The sequence below is a fragment of the Lasiodiplodia theobromae genome, assembly GCF_012971845.1.
Source record: "Lasiodiplodia theobromae strain AM2As chromosome Unknown scaffold_38, whole genome shotgun sequence".
Classification (NCBI taxonomy): Eukaryota; Fungi; Ascomycota; class Dothideomycetes; order Botryosphaeriales; family Botryosphaeriaceae; genus Lasiodiplodia; species Lasiodiplodia theobromae.
In genome coordinates this window covers 396025-412606 of record NW_023336517.1, presented here as the reverse complement: position 1 = coordinate 412606, position 16582 = coordinate 396025, and the positions used below count along the sequence as shown (strand labels likewise).

Sequence of the window (16582 nt, the reverse complement as noted above, 5' to 3'; positions counted from 1 at the left end):
GAGCAGAAACGGAATAGAAAGTTGTCTCGCGGGGGGGGGGGGGGATTATGGAGACTCACACGGCGATCAAGTCAGAGCAACGTGTGAGGAGCTGAAGAGAAAGTTGCCGGGATTCGCAAAGTCGACGTGTGGCAGGCAGCCTGTGTCATCTGTAGGCGATTGGCTAGGCAACTGGACGGTGGGGTCCGAGACATTTCTGATTGGACCTTCCAAGATCGGCTTAAATCCACCCGGTGACCCGGGTATCCTTCGGTAGTAACTATAGTGTGCTCGCCAAGAAGCTGCAGCATAGCCACAAGGCTGTGCGTGAAGGCTGCCACAAACCAGGTAGCTCGCATCTCCGATGGAGCTGCTCCGTGGCGGTCAAGTTTGTGTCACATGTCTGGCCCCCACGTAAACTCCGCCCTTGACAAGTATTCAGATGTATATATTGCATGATAGTACCCGAACTGTCCTCAGCCTTGTCTTAAGCGCCAGATTATGCCAATATCAGCTTCGATGGAGTCTATTCCTCTCCCACGCAACTCTATTTACGCACGCCCACGTATTCCGTATCTCTGCACTACAGAGTATGACCGTGGAGATTTCCTGTCTTATCCCGTTCGAGCCGGTTGGTCTAATGAGGAGATCAATAATCCGTTCACGTGGGCACATCTCGACAAGGAAGGATACAAGACATGTGGTGAAGCCAGCAGTTTCTTACAGAACTGGATTTTCTTCGGGGTCCTCGACGTTTTGTTCGGCAGCGTCGCATCCTGGGATGAATTCATCGACATCGATCCCCTCGGCGCCAAATTCGTGCACACAAGAAATTTAGCCGAAGTGGCTCAGAGAGCTTCAAACGGCCCATCTCGGGATGAGAATTTGGTGTTCAAGTGCATTTCCAGCGCTTGCAACGTGCATAGGGCTCTTATGGTGAGCTCACCGCTCGATCCAGACTTCGTGGTCTCACTTGGACTTTTCCTTCATGTCTTGCCCCAATTCTATTTACCGCTAGTCAATCTATCGATGAGTACCCGCATACTTTGGCCTAGGGTTCCCGCACAGCCACGGACAGAGATCATTGCCAACAATCGACAAACAGTGTCGTATTTCGAGTCTGTGTTGATGCACCATGGGTGGTGCCCATGTCATGTGGCTCGCCTCGAGACCATGTTATTGCAGTATGTCTGCATGTTCTTGGAACCTCCTCATGCGGACAAAGACCATTCCGAATGCACCGTCGCGAAGTGCGTTGCTTTGCATGTGGAGAAGAGCACATATCTCCACAAACACACAACCGAAGGCTGCGAATGCAACCACCTCACCGCCAATGCTGACGCCGTGAAAGCTATTCTCAAAGATGGTGGGATCCCAGTTGTCGAGGCATCTGCACAAGGGACGGATGACATGGGCCGTTCGACCTTTCAGCATCTGACTGTAAAAAGCACAAACGACATTGGTCATAGATACGTGGCTATCTCGCATGTGTGGTCTGATGGCCTGGGAAATCCAGCCGAAAACTCGATGGCTTCCTGCCAGGTGCGAAGAATTTCGCAATTGGTATCTCAACTGCCCGGATGGGATACCGGGCCTACTTACTTCTGGATCGATACCCTTTGTTGCCCCGTTGAACCGAGGGACATGAGGCATTTGGCGATCATTAGAATGAGGCAAACGTACCAAGAAGCATCAAGCGTGCTCGTTCTCGACAGATCGTTGCAGAAGCTCTCACACAGAAACATGGGCCTCTTGGAACTTGCCGCCCACATATCCTGCTCAACCTGGATGAGTCGTCTCTGGACGTGGCAAGAGGGCTCATCGCCACCAGTATGCTACATCCAATTTGCTGATAGGGTAATAACTTTCGAAGAGCTTGTCGATCGTGCGAGGGACGCCCAGAAATCAGCACACGAGCTCGGCTTTTTTGCGTTCCGAGAAATCATCGCTCTTCACTGGAACGCGAGACGGTGGTCCATCATGAGTGGACAAGCAGGCACAACCCAAATCCAACTGTCACAAATCCCAGATGCTCTGAAAGGGCGATCGACCAGTGTGCCCGAGGATGAAGCCGTCTGCATTGGTGCCTTGATGAACTGTGATTTATCAAGGATTCTCTCCGCCGACGGAGCCGAAAACCGCATGCGGGCCTTGTGGGAGACTTGCCCTTCGATCCCCCAGCGGATACTTTTCTGGTCTCTCTCGCGTCTTCCTCAGCCGGGGTTCCGCTGGGCACCGGCTACATTCTTGCATCGTGACGCAGGCGTCCCCATCAATCAGACCGATATGGTGCATACGGCAATGGTCACGCCTTGCGGTCTGCAAGCACAGTCATCAGGATTCTTATTCCAGGGCGGACTAGACCATCCAGTGGGCTCCTCCTTCTGGGTATCTGATTCATCAGGGCACTGGCTTTGGGCCGTCGTAGGAAAGCCAGAAACGCCTGACGGTGCATATGAGCGACCCGCGCTCGACGACGACACATCGCATTACATGCAATTGGCGCTTCTTGTGGATAGAAAAGTTGATGAGCAGTTGGTCGAAAAGTCGGCACACGTTACGCTCGTTTACGTTTATGCACAGAAGAACGGAGTGATTTACGGGAGAAGAAGCAATACGGCATCCATGTACTGTAATGATCATACCCACAAAGACAGGTGGCCTGCAATGGAATACTGGAGGAATACTCTGAGAGACCCCGAGAACACGGCAGTAAAGCGTGATGGGATGAATGTTTCGTTGAACGGGACATATCATGTACTCGAGGGTCATTTAGTTGGGGAAGATCAGCAGTGGTGCATTGACTAAGAAGGAAGGTTCTCTAAGAATTGATCACAAGGTTTGTTTCGGGCAGTCTTTATATATGCGTTGCTTCCAGTTGTTCTTTTCTTCCAGCTTCCACTCATTCAGCCCAATCGGCTTCTTCCCTGCAAAGCCGATCTGCAACCGGCGGCGGGACGTGGCGCTTCAGCCGCAGTAGATCAGCGCTCAAGTCTGGCTAGGGGCAAATGCAGTTCTAGAATCCCATAAAGAATTTTTTGCAAAAAGAAGAATTATTGTCGTCAGGCCTACTTTCACCTTTACCAGTTGGTCGCCGAACACTTGTCGTCTCCACGAAGGCACGTGCTAGCCAATCGGGGACTAGCCCGTTATCGATCGCCGTCCTCCGCCCATTCGCCGCACGGCGATACGGATGCTCTGGGCGTTGCGGAGTCATCCCCAGCCAAGCTAAGCCCCAGAAAAACACATTCCCCTTTCACCGTTGCGAAACCTTCATCTGCGTTGCCACTGGATGCAGAACTCCTGAGCGTAGTTCGTCGTGGCGATCAAAATAGCGAGAGAGAACGACGTCATTAGCCGAGGCCATGGGAGCGCAAGAACAGGACCCGGAGACGAGCTCGCGGACGTCGAGCCGGCGCCGCATCCCGCAGATCAAGGACTACAAGCTCCGCGAACAACAACAGGAGAAACAAGACCAGGAAATTCAACTGCAAAAATCGCGTTCGCAGCGTCAGAACGATGATCAACCACAATATGGCGACAACAACCCAGCATGTGTTCCACCGGCATCGATGAGCATGCGTCCACCTCCCAGGCCCGTTCGGACCATCTCCGTCTCGACTCCGAGTGGAGAATCGAAAAATGTCAAGGAAAATGAGGGCAACGATGACAGATTCTCCCGTCGGGACAAGTACAATGTCGGATGGCGACGAGTAGTGCGCAACTTTAGCCCTTCGTGAGTCTTGACTCTTTTTCCATATCCAAACACCATCCTTTCTCTTAAATGAACCTCCCTTACATCCAGTACCAAACTGCAACTAACAAACCTTTAGCTGGTTCTCCGTAACCATGGGCACAGGCATCGTCGCCAACCTCCTGGAAGGCATGCCATACAACGGCGTCTGGCTCTACTGGCTCTCGATCGTCTTCTTCGTTCTCAACACCATCCTCTTCACGCTCGCCTTCGCCACCTCCATTGTGCGGTACACGCTGTACCCGGAGATCTGGGGCGTCATGATCCGCGACCCGATCAACTCACTCTTCCTCGGCACCATCCCCATGGGCTTCGCCACGCTGATCGAGATGTGGGTGCTCGTCTGCGTGCCGGCCTGGGGCCCGTGGGCGGCGACGTTCGCCTGGGTGCTCTGGATGATCGACACCGTCGTCGCGGCGGCCGTGACGCTGTCGTTGTCCGTGCTGCTGTGAGTTTGCCCTTTCTCCCGCCCCTCAAAAAAAGCGAACTGATGTCACTGACAACGGCAGGATGATGCAAACCCACGAACTCAAATCCCTCGAGCGCTTCACAGCCGCACAGCTTCTCCCCATCGCGGCCACCATCGTCGCGGCGGGGACGGGCGCGCGCGTGGCGGAGATCCTGCCGGACCCGCAGTGGGCGCTCGGCACCATCATGACCAGCTACGTGCTGTGGGCCATGGGCACGCCGCTGGCCTTCGTCGTCATCGCCATGTACTACCAGCGGCTGGCGGTGCACAAGATGCCGCCGCGCGAGGTCATCGTGAGCTGTTTCCTGCCGCTGGGGCCGTTGGGGTTCGGCGGGTTTGGGTGAGTCTGCCTCGATATGCACACTTCAATCCTGTTTTCTACAATGTCCCCTCATATCTTACTGCCTTGGTTGAAGACGAGATACTAACACCCCACCAGCATAATGTACCTCGGCAAAGTCTCCCGCGACATCTTCCCACTCACTGACACACTCGACCCGACAGCCGGCTCCGTCTTCTACGTGCTCGGCTTCCTCATCGCGCTGATCATGTGGGGCTTTGGGTTGGTGTGGTTCTTCATCGCGCTGGTCTCCATCTGGGAGGCGCGGCCGTTCCCGTTCAACATGGGCTGGTGGGGTTTCACCTTCCCGCTCGGCGTCTTCGCCACGTCGACCATCCAGATCGGCGTCGAGATGCCGTCGCGCTTCTTCAAGGTACTGGGCCAGGTCTTCAGCGTCGCCGTGATATTGCTATGGTGCCTGGTCGCGGCGCGCACGGCAAAGGGCGCGTGGACGGGGAAGCTGTTTTTCGCGCCATGCTTGGCGAATCTGAAAAAGGATGGGGAGGATGGGGGGAATGCTGGTGGTGGCCGGGAGGAGGAGGAGAGGGCGTGATGATCGCGATATATTTTTAGATGTAGTTGTTGCGGAACGTGTTTCGTCAATGAACATCACGCAATAGATCTACCCGGCGCGCGCCAAGTCCAGAACAAAGCGCATTGCAAGTGGCCGGGGTGATGCCTGCCTCGGCGAGATTAGCATTAATGATGAGCCCCAGGCCCAGAAACCCCAGTCGTCATCTGGCCAAGCCCCCCGGCGCTTCCTGCCTCTCTCCCTCAGCTCTCACAACCAGTCGTCCAAACCGCAACCGTTCTCCTTCCTCTCTCCCGTGGTACATCCTCCTCCGTCAAATCCCCCGCCGACGCAACCCTACGCCTGCGAAACCGACGACTGCCCGCACACCTGCACGAGCAGCAGCAGCCACCTCCGCCAGACCCACCCCCGACGCGAACGAACGACCCTCTCTCAGCAACCATGTCGGAAGCCTACGAGCGCGAAAGGTACGTCCGCAGCCGCCCTCGCTCCACTCCAGCCCGCACCACACCGCGCAACCACATCCCACAGCTCCGCTCTCGCACACATACACGCACTGCAATCCCGCCTCGGCTGGTGAGGCGCATAGCGCCGCATCGCAGCGCATCGCATCGGCGCCTCATTCCCCAACGCCGCCCAGCGCCCCCGCCGGCGCCGCCAATCACACACACACATTCTGCAGAGCGCAAAGATATGAAGGGCTTGCAAGCTATGCGAACCAGACGCTAACACGCGCGCGCGCGCAACAGGCAGAACAACTCGCGCCTGGACGAGCTGGCCTCCAAAGTCTCGGCCCTGCGCGGCGTGACGATCGACATTTACGACAACGCGCGCGACCAGCGGGTGCTGGACAACACGGTATGCCTGCAATCCCTCCGCAATCTCCCCCGCGGCGTACAGACCACAAAGCAGAACTGAGGACTGAGGACTGACGCGACGATGCTGTAGAACGAAACCTTCTCCTCCTTCTCCGCCTCACTCAAGGGCAGCGCGACGCGCCTGACGCGCATGGCCCAGTCGGGCAACAAGGTCGCCATCCTCAAGCTCGCCGGCATCATTGCTGGCACTGTCATCGTGCTGTACTGGATCTGGGGTTTGGTCTTCGGGCATGGGAGCTCCAAGTAAAATGCAGGGTTCACAGCTCGCTCATGGTCTCGTGAGGAGATTCTGCTGAATGGACAATATTATGGGGTTTTTGAGGGTATGGGGTGGAGGGCTGTAGGAATCGTTTGGAAGAATGGAGTGGAGAGAATGACTGCCCGTGGGGAGGCTGATTGGCTGGGTGGATGGCTGGCTGGAAATATCAGGTTGAGAGCGCAGGCGGGAGGAGCGTTCGAGAGGAAGAAGCAGGAAAAGTTGAATATGGCCAGGAGGGAATCGCGCGCTCTTTCTCCCCCAGTCAAGAACAGTTGCGGACACTCTGGCGCTGGTATCGCTTGTTTCTGGAAGAGGACAGACAACCGGGACTTCTGGAGCAGATCCCCGGTCATGCTCCGGAATGGCGCACCATCGACGTCAGCGTGGACATTAGCAGCGGCAGACTGAGCTCCAAGGCCGGGGAGACGGCTCGCAAAGTTTACGTCCGCCCGCTCCCCTCCCCCAAACCCAACCTAGCACAAGCGCCAACTTTTTTTTTTTTTCGAGTATTCTTCAGAGTCCATTGCGGGTCAAAGGGCGCTAATACGGAGTTTATTATTCTATTTCCTGTCTTTCAATTCGCTGTTCAATTTGCGTCATTCCTGCATCCAGAACGCCAAGATGGCAACAAGAAAGAATACGGAAGAGAGCGAGCGTAGGGAGCGCAGGCACGAGGAGTGCCTCCGAAATGTCAGGACACAAGCATTCGGCGTTTGGGTTTCCTCAAGTTCAATCGTGTACAAAAAGAACAAGACAAAATTTCCTAGTATACCTCGCGAGACCCCTCGATTGCAATTCCAATCCATCATCATATTCATCAAAACTTTTTCCATTTTTTGATAATTAAGTCGTCCGCACGTACCATCTCCAGTCTACAATCATACACGACCGTTTAGTTCAGTTTGAAGAAAACAAAACGTAAGAAGAGAGGAAAAGAAAAGGAAGAACGGGGCGCTGCCAAGAAAATATATATATAATCATCTCATTAACCGCCATCCGTCCATCAATCCATCCATCCTCGTCCTCTTTATATAAAACTCCGTAAACTCCGACCTAATGCTCCAACCATCCGCCCCGCGCGCGCAAGAATGCTTTCCTCCCCATACACTCGCAACAAGTCAACGAAAGAAGGCCCCTTTACCACGGGTTGCCGAAGAGATCGTCACCGCTGCTCACCCCAGTGACGGGCTTCGACGCAGACGGGTTGGATGCGGCCGGCGCGGGGGCCGGAGCGCTGCTCCAGCCGCCAAAGTCGTCGTCCTGCGCCACCGCCGGCGTTGAAGCGCTGCCCCAGCCACCAGTGGATGACGACATGGCGGCAGGCGCCGGTGCGCTGGCCGTGGTGGTGGTCGCAGCGGGAGCGGCGGCGGGACCGGGGTTGGAGGCCCAAACGTCGTTCGAGCCCCACGGGTCGCCCATGCCGCCCAAACCGGAGGCGTAGTTGACGGACTGCGCGGTGGGCTGGGGTGCTGCTGGGGAAGGCTGGCTGGGTGCCATGGGGGAGGAGAGGTTGAAGGCGGAGTTGGTGGCGGCGGGGGAAATGGCCGCGGGCTTGGACGGCGCTGCGGCAGGGGCGCCGAAGTCGAGGCTAAACAGGTCGCCCGAGGTGCTGGCAGCGGGCTTGGAGGCAGCGGGAGAAGAGGACGCGAAGCCGCCAAAGTTGCTGCCGCTGCCGATACTGGAGGTGCGCTGGGCCTGGGGAGCGGCGGGCTTGGAGAGAGGGGCGTCGAAGAAGCTGCCGCCACTGCCGAACGATCCGAGGCCGGACTTGGAGCCGGACGGGGTGTGGCCTGCAGAGGTAGGCTTGGGGGTGGCACTCATCAGGTCGGCGAATGGTGAGGGCTTGGCGGCCGGCTGGGTGGTGTTGGAGAAGCTCAGGCTGCTGAAGGCATCCGTCATACCACCAAATCCACCACCTGCAGGCTGACCGGCAGTGGGTGACTGCTGAAACCCAGGAGATCCGAGACCAGGGGATCCAAGTCCTCCAAAAGAGCCAGAGCCAGAGCCGGTGTGTTGGTGCCTAACGGGTTGAGCGGCCGGCTTGGCGGCGTAGAGGGAGAGAATGGACTGCTTCAGGTCGGGGCGAGATTGGGCAGCCGGAGCTGAACCAGTGGTGCTCGCAGGACGGGCGGGCGTGCTCGAAGGCGAAGAGCCAAAGAAATCCAATCCCAAAAGCGAATCGCCGGGCTTGCTTTGTTTGGGCGGGGCGGCGTCTGTCTTCGGCGGAGGTGCCCTTGCGGAGGGCGGGCCAGTGCTCGGGCGCGAGGGCGGCGGGTCGTCACCGAAGATGTCCATGGTCGGCTGCTTTCTGACGGGAGCAGGAGCAGCATGGCTGGCGGAGGCAGCAGCGCGCTGGGAAGTGGAACGCTCCAACTTGGCTTTCTCCTGCACGACGTTCAATGGCTGACGGCCGGATCAGCACCGTGCCAGCTTCGCACTAGGTTGTAACTTACCACGTCGTCGTCGCCTTCAGCATCCAGAGTCGCGGGATCAGGCATCGGCCCGTCCATGACCCAGCGCTTGGAATCGTACTTGGTGCGGATGAAGTTCTCAATCTTCCTGTCGCAGGGTCAATCGTGGTGTTTCAGGATACGCGGCGTTGTGTAGCTTACGATTCCGAAGGGATGTGGCCAGGCGCCAGCTTTGCCTCCCAGTACCTACTGTGGTCAGCCACTGCTTCTGATCTCCTTGTCATACCGCCACTCACTTGTTCGCCCTGGCATTGCCCCACCGCAGCATGCTCTGCAGCTGCTCGTCCGTCCACGAGTCCAGGTCGACGGACTTGACTCTGCTGATATGGGTGCCCATGCCTCTGTGGATTCCGGAGCATCTATCGCCATCGTCAGCCGCCGTCCGGCAATGTCGCGCGAGTTCGTTGTCAGGGGTTGATATACCGGATGCAGATGAAAACTCCCAGGTTCCAGCTGGCCCATCGCGGGTCTGTAGAGGTGGCCGTCAGCTTCTGCGCTCACACATGCGGCTGAGATTGAGGGGAGAGCGTACGCTTGTTCCTCTTGCAGTCGGCGCAGCTCTTGTTCGCCTCGAGCTTTACCAGGCTCTTGAGCGTCTGCGTGTTCTGGGCCGCACGCTCGGCAGCGGGGTTGGGGGCGCGCCGCGACATTGCTGGGGATTTCTCGAATTGCGCTGACGGATGGGGTGCGGGGAGCGAAGGGCAGGACTCGGGCGGCCAGCGGGATCCGGTTTGGTCAGGCGCAGGCAGATGTCTGAAGTTTGGGTCGGGTTCCAGCTGGCGCCCGGCGGGACGGTGTATGAGGCCTTGGCGCGCGGGCCCAGTCCGTCACCGCCTTCTGCGGCCCGGCCGTTCGGCACAGCTAGGTACTAGCACGTAGCACCAACCAGAGCGTCACCATGTCAATAAGGTGGACAGATAATAAAAAAGAGCTTATCATTCACGTCTAGCACACTCTGTTTCACTTTGAGATGAACGCACGAGGACAAAGAACCTGCTGTTAGAAGCCCAAGCGACAGGAAAGAAAGATTAACCCACCGTGCTGCACATGTGTCGTCACAGGAACGTTGCCACGGTGCTCATTAGACGTCACAAGATGTCCGGACAGGCTTGGTAGTCCATCCTGCTTGCAATTGGTTAACCACAATCACCAGAGGCGGCGGGAGATGCGTACTCGGTGCAGTTGTTGGGCATTGGACCAAAGATTTCCGATCTACTTTTCCCATACCGTCCAGAACGCCTTGACCTGTCAGTTGAAAATGCAACAAGGTTCCATACCTCACCACCGCCCTCCGTAACCGCGGCCGCCCCTGTAACCACCACCTCCACCGCGGCCGCCGTATCCGCCGCCTCCTCGGTATCCTCCTCTTCCGCCGTAGCCTCTGTCTCCGAATCCTCCATCAGGATCGCCTCGTCCGCCGCGGGGTCCGTCATCGGGGTCGTGGCGGGCTGGCGGCGGCTTGCCCTTGAGCTCCTTCTGCAGAGCCTCGTACGTTTTCCGCATCTGCGCATATCCGAGGTGCATCTTGCCGTAAAAGTGGTCGGCCAGACGGCGATCGTTGTCGAGCCTGCTGAGGTAGGCGCCGCAGACGTCGCAGACCTGCAGCTTCTGGTGGCCCGACGGGCCGGAGGTGTCGGACAGAGCCTTGAGCTCGCGCTCGCGGTCCTCCTTGGTCTGCTTCGCCTGCTTGACCTTGAAGAACTCGGTGACAGCCTGGTTGACGGCGCCCTCCTCGCCAAGTATCTGAATCTCCAGCAGGCCGTTCTCGACCGTCTTGGAGAGGTCGCGGATCTGGGTGAGCAGCAGGTTGGTCTGGCGGATCTCGTCGGGTGTTTTCTCGAGGCGGCGCTGGGCGCTGTCGATACGCCGGTTGCACTCGTCGACGTACTTTTGCATGTCGCGCAGGTAGTCGTACTCGAAGCCCCAGCGCCGCTTCTGGTCGGTGTCGGCGGCCTCATACTCGTTCTTGAGCGCCTCGCTGTGCACCTTGGGGCACGGGCCGAAGTCTTGCTTGGTGTTGGTGAAGAGGTCGTGCGGGCAGGTGCCGACCAGATACGAGCGGCAGACCTTGGGGTCGGTCATGGACAGCTGCGGGGCGCGCGTGCCGGGGCCCGACATGAGCTGCTCGCCCATGAGCTGCTCTGCGCCCGTCAGTACTTGGATCGTCGGTCAGGGACTGGATGCGGCTACTCACCGAGCAGCTTCCTCTGTTCGGCGGCCATGGCGACGGCAAAGCAGTCGGTGGCGCGGATGTGGATGCAGCAATGGGGGTTGTTGTGAGAGGTGGTGTTGATAGAGAGGTGATAAAGCTGGGACGCGCGCGACGGATTTCTCGTTTCCCGACCGCGGCTGCGTCGATCGACCGGGGTGCGGCGCGTCACTCATCAGACAGCTGCGCCCCGAAACTCCCCCACGCAGCTCTCTACGGCTGGAGAGCCGCAATGTTCCTCCTACGCGCCCTCTTCGGCCTCTTGTCGCTCCTTTTGCTGTCGTCGAATGTCAATGCCGACGCTGCCGACTATCACGAGCGTCTCTTGCTACGCCCGCTCCCGCAGAACCAGCTCCTAGCCTCCTTCAACTTCCGCAGCAACGCCTCCGCTTCATCTTTCGAGCACCAGAACTTCCGCTACTTCCCTCGCTCGCTGGGCCAGATCCTGCAGCATGCTCACACCAAGGAACTGCACCTCCGCTTCAGCTTAGGCCGCTGGGATGCCGAACAGTGGGGAGCTCGGCCGTGGAATGGAGCGCGCGAGGGCGGAACGGGCGTTGAACTGTGGGCTTGGGTAGATGCCGAGACTGAAGAACAGTGAGTCGCATGCTGGTCTCAATCTTGCGTGCTGGTTGCTCACTTATCTTCTAGAGCGAATGCGCGCTGGCTGACGCTGGCCAACGCTCTGTCCGGCCTCTTCTGCGCCTCTGTAAACTTCATAGACGCCACCAAGACTATTCGTCCTGTCAAGTCTTTCCCTCCGGAGCGCTATCCACCGGCTGAATCTCTCGAAAACCTTCACCTACTCCACGGCACCCTCCCGCACGAGGTAGTCTGCACCGAGAACTTGACACCTTTCCTGAAACTGCTGCCGTGCAAGGGAAAGTCTGGAGTCTCCAGTCTTTTGGATGGCCACAAGCTCTTTGATGCGTCCTGGCAGACCATGTCTATCGATGTGCGTCCTGTCTGCCCCGACGATGGCAGTGAGTGCGTCCTGCAAATGGAGCAGGTCGTGGACATGGTTTTGGACATTGATAGGTCGAAACGCCCGAGAGGTACGTGTGAAGCATTCGACTCTATGCTTCGTTTTCTCACATATTCTAGACAACCCCATCCCGAGGCCTAAGCCCATTGAGGAGATTCCATGTGACCAATCCAAGCCCTATCCTCAGCATGACTCTTGCTTTCCGATGGAGGCCACTTCTGAGCCAGCATGGAGCTTGAACGAGGTTTTTGGACGGCCGATAAAAGGCGCATGTCCTTTGACCGCTGAGGGGCCTGCTTCCGAGACTGTCTGCATCAACGTTCAGCCGGAGCGTGAGATCAAGATTGAGACATCTGCAAAGTACCGAGAAGCCAAGTATGAAGACGGCCTATTGAGGTGCTACGAGCTTCCCAGTAAGTTTACGCAGCAAAATTTCCTTATCGCTAGCTAACAAGAACAGCCGGTGCGGACTTCGACTTGGTGCTTCCTGAACAAACCGTGGAATCCACCATTCCTCTCGCTCAGCCTCCCTTGTATGCGGCTCGCTCAATCACGGGTTACGGCCAGGAGCGTGGTGGTCTCCAATCTGTCTTGACGAACCCCTCCGAGACTTCATCCGTCGATCTGATCTATCTCGAATCACTGCCATGGTTCATGAGAACCTATGTGCACACTCTTCGCGCGTTCGTTACTTCTGGAGACTCCAAGGTGGAGTGCCCGGAGTGCATTAAAGAGATCTTCTACAGACCAGCCGTGGACCGAAGTCGAGGAACGCACCTTGAGCTGATGCTCACGGTTCCCGCGAACTCGACATTGACTTTGACGTATGATTTTGAAAAAGCAATTCTACGCTACACAGAATACCCGCCCGATGCGAACCGTGGGTTTGACGTGGCGCCAGCCGTCATCCGCCTCCTCGATCATGCAGCAGATTCAAATTCGAGGGGTGTTTACCTTCGCACAACGAGTCTACTGCTTCCGCTGCCGACTCCAGATTTCAGTATGCCATACAACGTCATCATTCTCACTAGTACGGTTATGGCTTTAGGTTTCGGTAGCGTGTTCAACATCCTTGTCAGGAGATTCGTCGGAGCGCACGAGGTAGCCGCTTGGCAAGGCGGTGGGCTGAAGAGTGTTATCGCTGGTAAAGTCCAGCGTCTAAAGGCAAAGTTCCAACCAAAGGGCTCCAAGGCAGAGTAGATTTTTCACCATCAAACCATTCACCGCCAGCTTGCATCTATTCCGAAACGCGACAGTGTTCAGGGGCTCTCCTCCTGCGCGGAGACGATTGCGGAATATGGTCAGATTGGGGGCGGAAATGTGTCTCAAGTGCCTCATTGGCCAGCCTTGTAGACAATCGCAGGTTTTCCGCCCCAGCCAAGACCTGCCAAGGACCTTATAATGCTCTAAAGTGCGTTAATCCAGCGGCTATTCCGCGTTAACCCAGCTTTCCAGCTGTCTGACAGGAATGTCTCGGGCCATGTTCGCTGGCGGGAAAGACTGTAATACTACTTTAGCTCCGAATATCCATCAAAGTTCCGTCCATCAGTCTTGCTCTCGCTTTGTCTGTCCTTACTTGTGTGTGCGATCATGTTTTCAGCGCCGCACAGCATGTTGCGCATTCTTTCTTGTTTGTGTTTGCTTCATGCATACGTATTAGCTGAGACGATGAAACCCATCCAGACGGAAATCACCGACATGGTGTTTCCGGAAGAACCTGACGAACCATTCGGCGTATTTGTGCCTTCTAATGGTAGGTTTTCATCCAACGCATGTTGCTCGGATTGCTCACAGGTGATCAGCATACTATTTTATGAACACAACGACTGCGAGTCCGCCAACAGCAACAATCGTTCCGGATCCGACATGCTTGGCGAATTGCTCTTTCGCGGTGCGCAAAGCCCTGCCTTGGGTATGGAAGAAAGTAGTACCAACTGCTACAATCACACATGCCATCGAATACCATGTCGTCAACAATCGTACCAATGCTACGTCCATATCGACTTCGTATTTCTCGCTAAACGGCACAAACACTTACGTACCGCCCATGACGAACTCAGCCGGAACAAAGGTGGCCGAGATTACGATGGTTCTGGGCACTCGAGCAGATGGTTCCAACGTCACATCTGTAGCGACTGTCACATATCCTAGTATATACCTGCAGTACAACTCTGGCTACAGATGGTGGGGCGTCTTGCCAACTACGACTGCGGGAGGCCAGTCGGTTTGTTCCTGGGCGCCTTGGTGGGTGACCGCATCTATACCGACGTCGACCACTACAGCAAACAGTACAAGAACAAGAACGGTCGTAACGGATTTCGGCCCAAGCTCATGGGCTACAATGGCAGTTGGGGACTTTGTCACCTACACATCCATCGACCACTACAACGAGATTCCAGAGCCCGACCCTGAGGACCCCGAGGGAATCTGGTACATGCCTCAACGGCGGCAGGAGCTCGAGGAGGATGGCATCCCTCCGAACATTGAAGATGCAGCGATCAAGGAGTGCTTTCACGACTCATACCATGACGCTGGCGAGTTTGGAGGGCTTGGGCCGAAGGCACAGAGCTCGGCCATGTACCTCACCCTTACCGAGACTATACATGGGGATGACGACGATACTCCTGAGGCGTCTATCCCAATTGTAGTGAGCGTCACACTGGATCCCGTCACTTCCGACGTCCAGACCACGGCCGTAGGTACAGTCCGCCCCGGAAGTACCATCGAGCCTGGTCAACAACCCACGCAGGCCCCTCCAACCGCTGCACCAGTGTCAGACGTACCAAAGACTGTAGACAACACCGCGCTCCCCGTAAACGAGGGCCAGCCACCACCATCCACGGCGCCGGCACAAGAAGCACCGCCAGCCACTATCGTCGTCGGCGACGCGACCATCACACGCAACTCCAACTCCGACCTCGTCATCGGCACTCAGACTCTCCGCCCTGACACGCCAGTCACTCTGCAACCACCAAACGAAGGCCCTGACAACAACAACAACAACAACAACGACGACGACGACGACGAAAACAACAACAATGACAACAACAACAACAACGAAAACAACAACAACAACAACCCCTCCCCAACCACCGTCGTCCTCCAAACCAACCCCAGCGGCGAAACCCTCCTCGTCGCCGGCGACACTACGACCACCCTCCCCGCCGCTGCCGCTCCACCTCCACAGGACGAACAGCCCACTCCTGCCCCGGTCGTCGTCACCGCTGGTGGCCAAACCCTTACTCTCAACCCTACCACCGCCAACGATGGCAACGTTGTTCTTCCCGACGGCCAGACGCTATCCCCCGGCTCAACCATCACCCTCCCTGGCGCCGGCCCGGACGGAGAGCCCGCCACCATCGCGCTGCTGCCTGGCACCACCGCTGCCGGCGATGGCGAGGGCGATGGCAGTCAGGGGGCTTCGACCGGCGCGCCACTCCTCGTCGTCAACGGCGTCACGACCGCTCTTCCCACCGCCGCCACTACAGCCGGCTCGGCAGACGGGGCAGGGGGCGCCGCGTCGGTCACCGTGGTCGGCGGCGCGACGTTCACCCTCGTCCCGACCACTGTTACCGGCGGTGATGGCGCTGCTGCTACTGTCGGCACCGCTGTCGTCCTGCCCGATGGCCGCACCTTGGCCCCTGGTGCCTCCGCGACCCTTCTCGCCCCGACTGGCAGCGGCGCCGCTGCCGGCCCGACGCCCGTCGCGGTCGTCGTAGAGACGGACGAAGCCGGGACGGTGCACACGCAGTTGGTCGTCGGGAGCGTGACGGCGGAGCTTGGCGGCGGTGCTGCCGGCACTGGCACAGCTGCTGGTTCTGGTGGTAGTGCTGGTTCAGCAACCCCGACCGTCCTCCCCGTCACCCCGCTCGCAGACGGCGACGGCGTCGTCGTCGCAGGCCGCACGATTGGCGTGGGGGAGAGCGTCACGTTGGCTGGTGGCACGGTTGTAGCGGTGAAGACGGAGGGCGAAGGGGGTTCGGCAAAGACGGTGGTAGTTGTGGGGGGGAAGAGCGTGACGCTCAGCGGCAGTGCGAGCAAGACGGCCACGGCGGCAGCGACGACGACGACGGGGGATGGGCTTGGGGGCGATGTGTGGGAGGGTGTTGGGGGGACGAGGACGACGGCGGCGGGGACGGCTGCTGCAGCGACGAGTACGGGGGGTGGGGCGGGGAGGATTGGGGTCGGGGGCAAGGCTGTGGTGGTGGCGGTGGCGGGTTTGGGGTGGGCGGCGGCCTCAGGGTGCGGGTGGATGTAAGGGTTGCGGGTTTCTTCGAGAGTTCCTTATGCGTAATGCTCTTTAATATTTTAAAATTGATCTTTTCTTCGTTAATGCCCAGAGCTGGATCTCTGGGGGTATGACTTTTCCAGTTTAATCGCTTAAACCGCGGGTTAGGTTCATTTTAACATGTCGAATCACGCGAAGACTCATGAAGCCTACTTGTACGCGTGATAGAGGTAAACTTTCCAAGTCGTCAATATTCTATGTGGGTAGATGGTATATTTTTAATAAAAAAAGAAAATTGATCAGGAAGTAATCAACGTCTTTGCAATGACGTACAGAGGGATATCGCACCTGACAGCCAGACCTATTTTCTTTTCCCCGCTAAGTCTTACTTTCAGTTAATCTCACACGATTCTAGGTATCCTAGAAGGGAGCGTATAGTATAGATATATGTTTGGCATGCAAGCGGACAAAAGCACGG

General features: G+C 57.4%; 6 protein-coding genes across 6 annotated transcripts; 4 read left to right on the top strand and 2 right to left on the bottom strand.

The window, feature by feature from the left end:
- Window positions 1-3344: 3344 nt before the first annotated feature.
- On the top strand, window positions 3345-5095 carry LTHEOB_10444 (C4-dicarboxylate transporter malic acid transport protein; the record flags this gene model as incomplete). The annotated part of the gene is made up of 4 exons (XM_035507090.1): window positions 3345-3715; window positions 3813-4181; window positions 4243-4542; window positions 4642-5095. The coding sequence occupies 4 exons, from the start codon at window positions 3345-3347 to the stop codon at window positions 5093-5095; spliced, it is 1494 nt and encodes a 497-aa protein (XP_035367981.1).
- A 420-nt stretch (window positions 5096-5515) lies between these two features.
- LTHEOB_10443 (Snare complex subunit) lies at window positions 5516-6199 on the top strand (the record flags this gene model as incomplete). Its single annotated transcript, XM_035507089.1, has 3 exons — window positions 5516-5541; window positions 5824-5932; window positions 6023-6199. The coding sequence occupies 3 exons, from the start codon at window positions 5516-5518 to the stop codon at window positions 6197-6199; spliced, it is 312 nt and encodes a 103-aa protein (XP_035367980.1).
- A 1149-nt stretch (window positions 6200-7348) lies between these two features.
- Window positions 7349-9332, bottom strand: LTHEOB_10442 (Arf GTPAse activating protein; the record flags this gene model as incomplete). The annotated part of the gene is made up of 6 exons (XM_035507088.1): window positions 7349-8614; window positions 8665-8770; window positions 8824-8868; window positions 8919-9041; window positions 9106-9151; window positions 9215-9332. The coding sequence occupies 6 exons, from the start codon at window positions 9330-9332 to the stop codon at window positions 7349-7351; spliced, it is 1704 nt and encodes a 567-aa protein (XP_035367979.1).
- Window positions 9333-9960: 628 nt separating this feature from the next.
- LTHEOB_10441 (U1 snrnp splicing complex subunit) lies at window positions 9961-10904 on the bottom strand (the record flags this gene model as incomplete). The annotated part of the gene is made up of 2 exons (XM_035507087.1): window positions 9961-10823; window positions 10877-10904. The coding sequence occupies 2 exons, from the start codon at window positions 10902-10904 to the stop codon at window positions 9961-9963; spliced, it is 891 nt and encodes a 296-aa protein (XP_035367978.1).
- A 219-nt stretch (window positions 10905-11123) lies between these two features.
- Window positions 11124-13076, top strand: LTHEOB_10440 (Gpi transamidase component gpi16; the record flags this gene model as incomplete). Its single annotated transcript, XM_035507086.1, has 4 exons — window positions 11124-11488; window positions 11543-11946; window positions 11996-12289; window positions 12337-13076. 4 exons carry the CDS (start codon window positions 11124-11126, stop codon window positions 13074-13076), a joined length of 1803 nt encoding a protein of 600 aa, XP_035367977.1.
- A 1141-nt stretch (window positions 13077-14217) lies between these two features.
- On the top strand, window positions 14218-16134 carry LTHEOB_10439 (uncharacterized protein; the record flags this gene model as incomplete). Its single annotated transcript, XM_035507084.1, has 1 exon — window positions 14218-16134. The coding sequence occupies one exon, from the start codon at window positions 14218-14220 to the stop codon at window positions 16132-16134; it is 1917 nt and encodes a 638-aa protein (XP_035367976.1).
- Window positions 16135-16582: the final 448 nt, after the last annotated feature.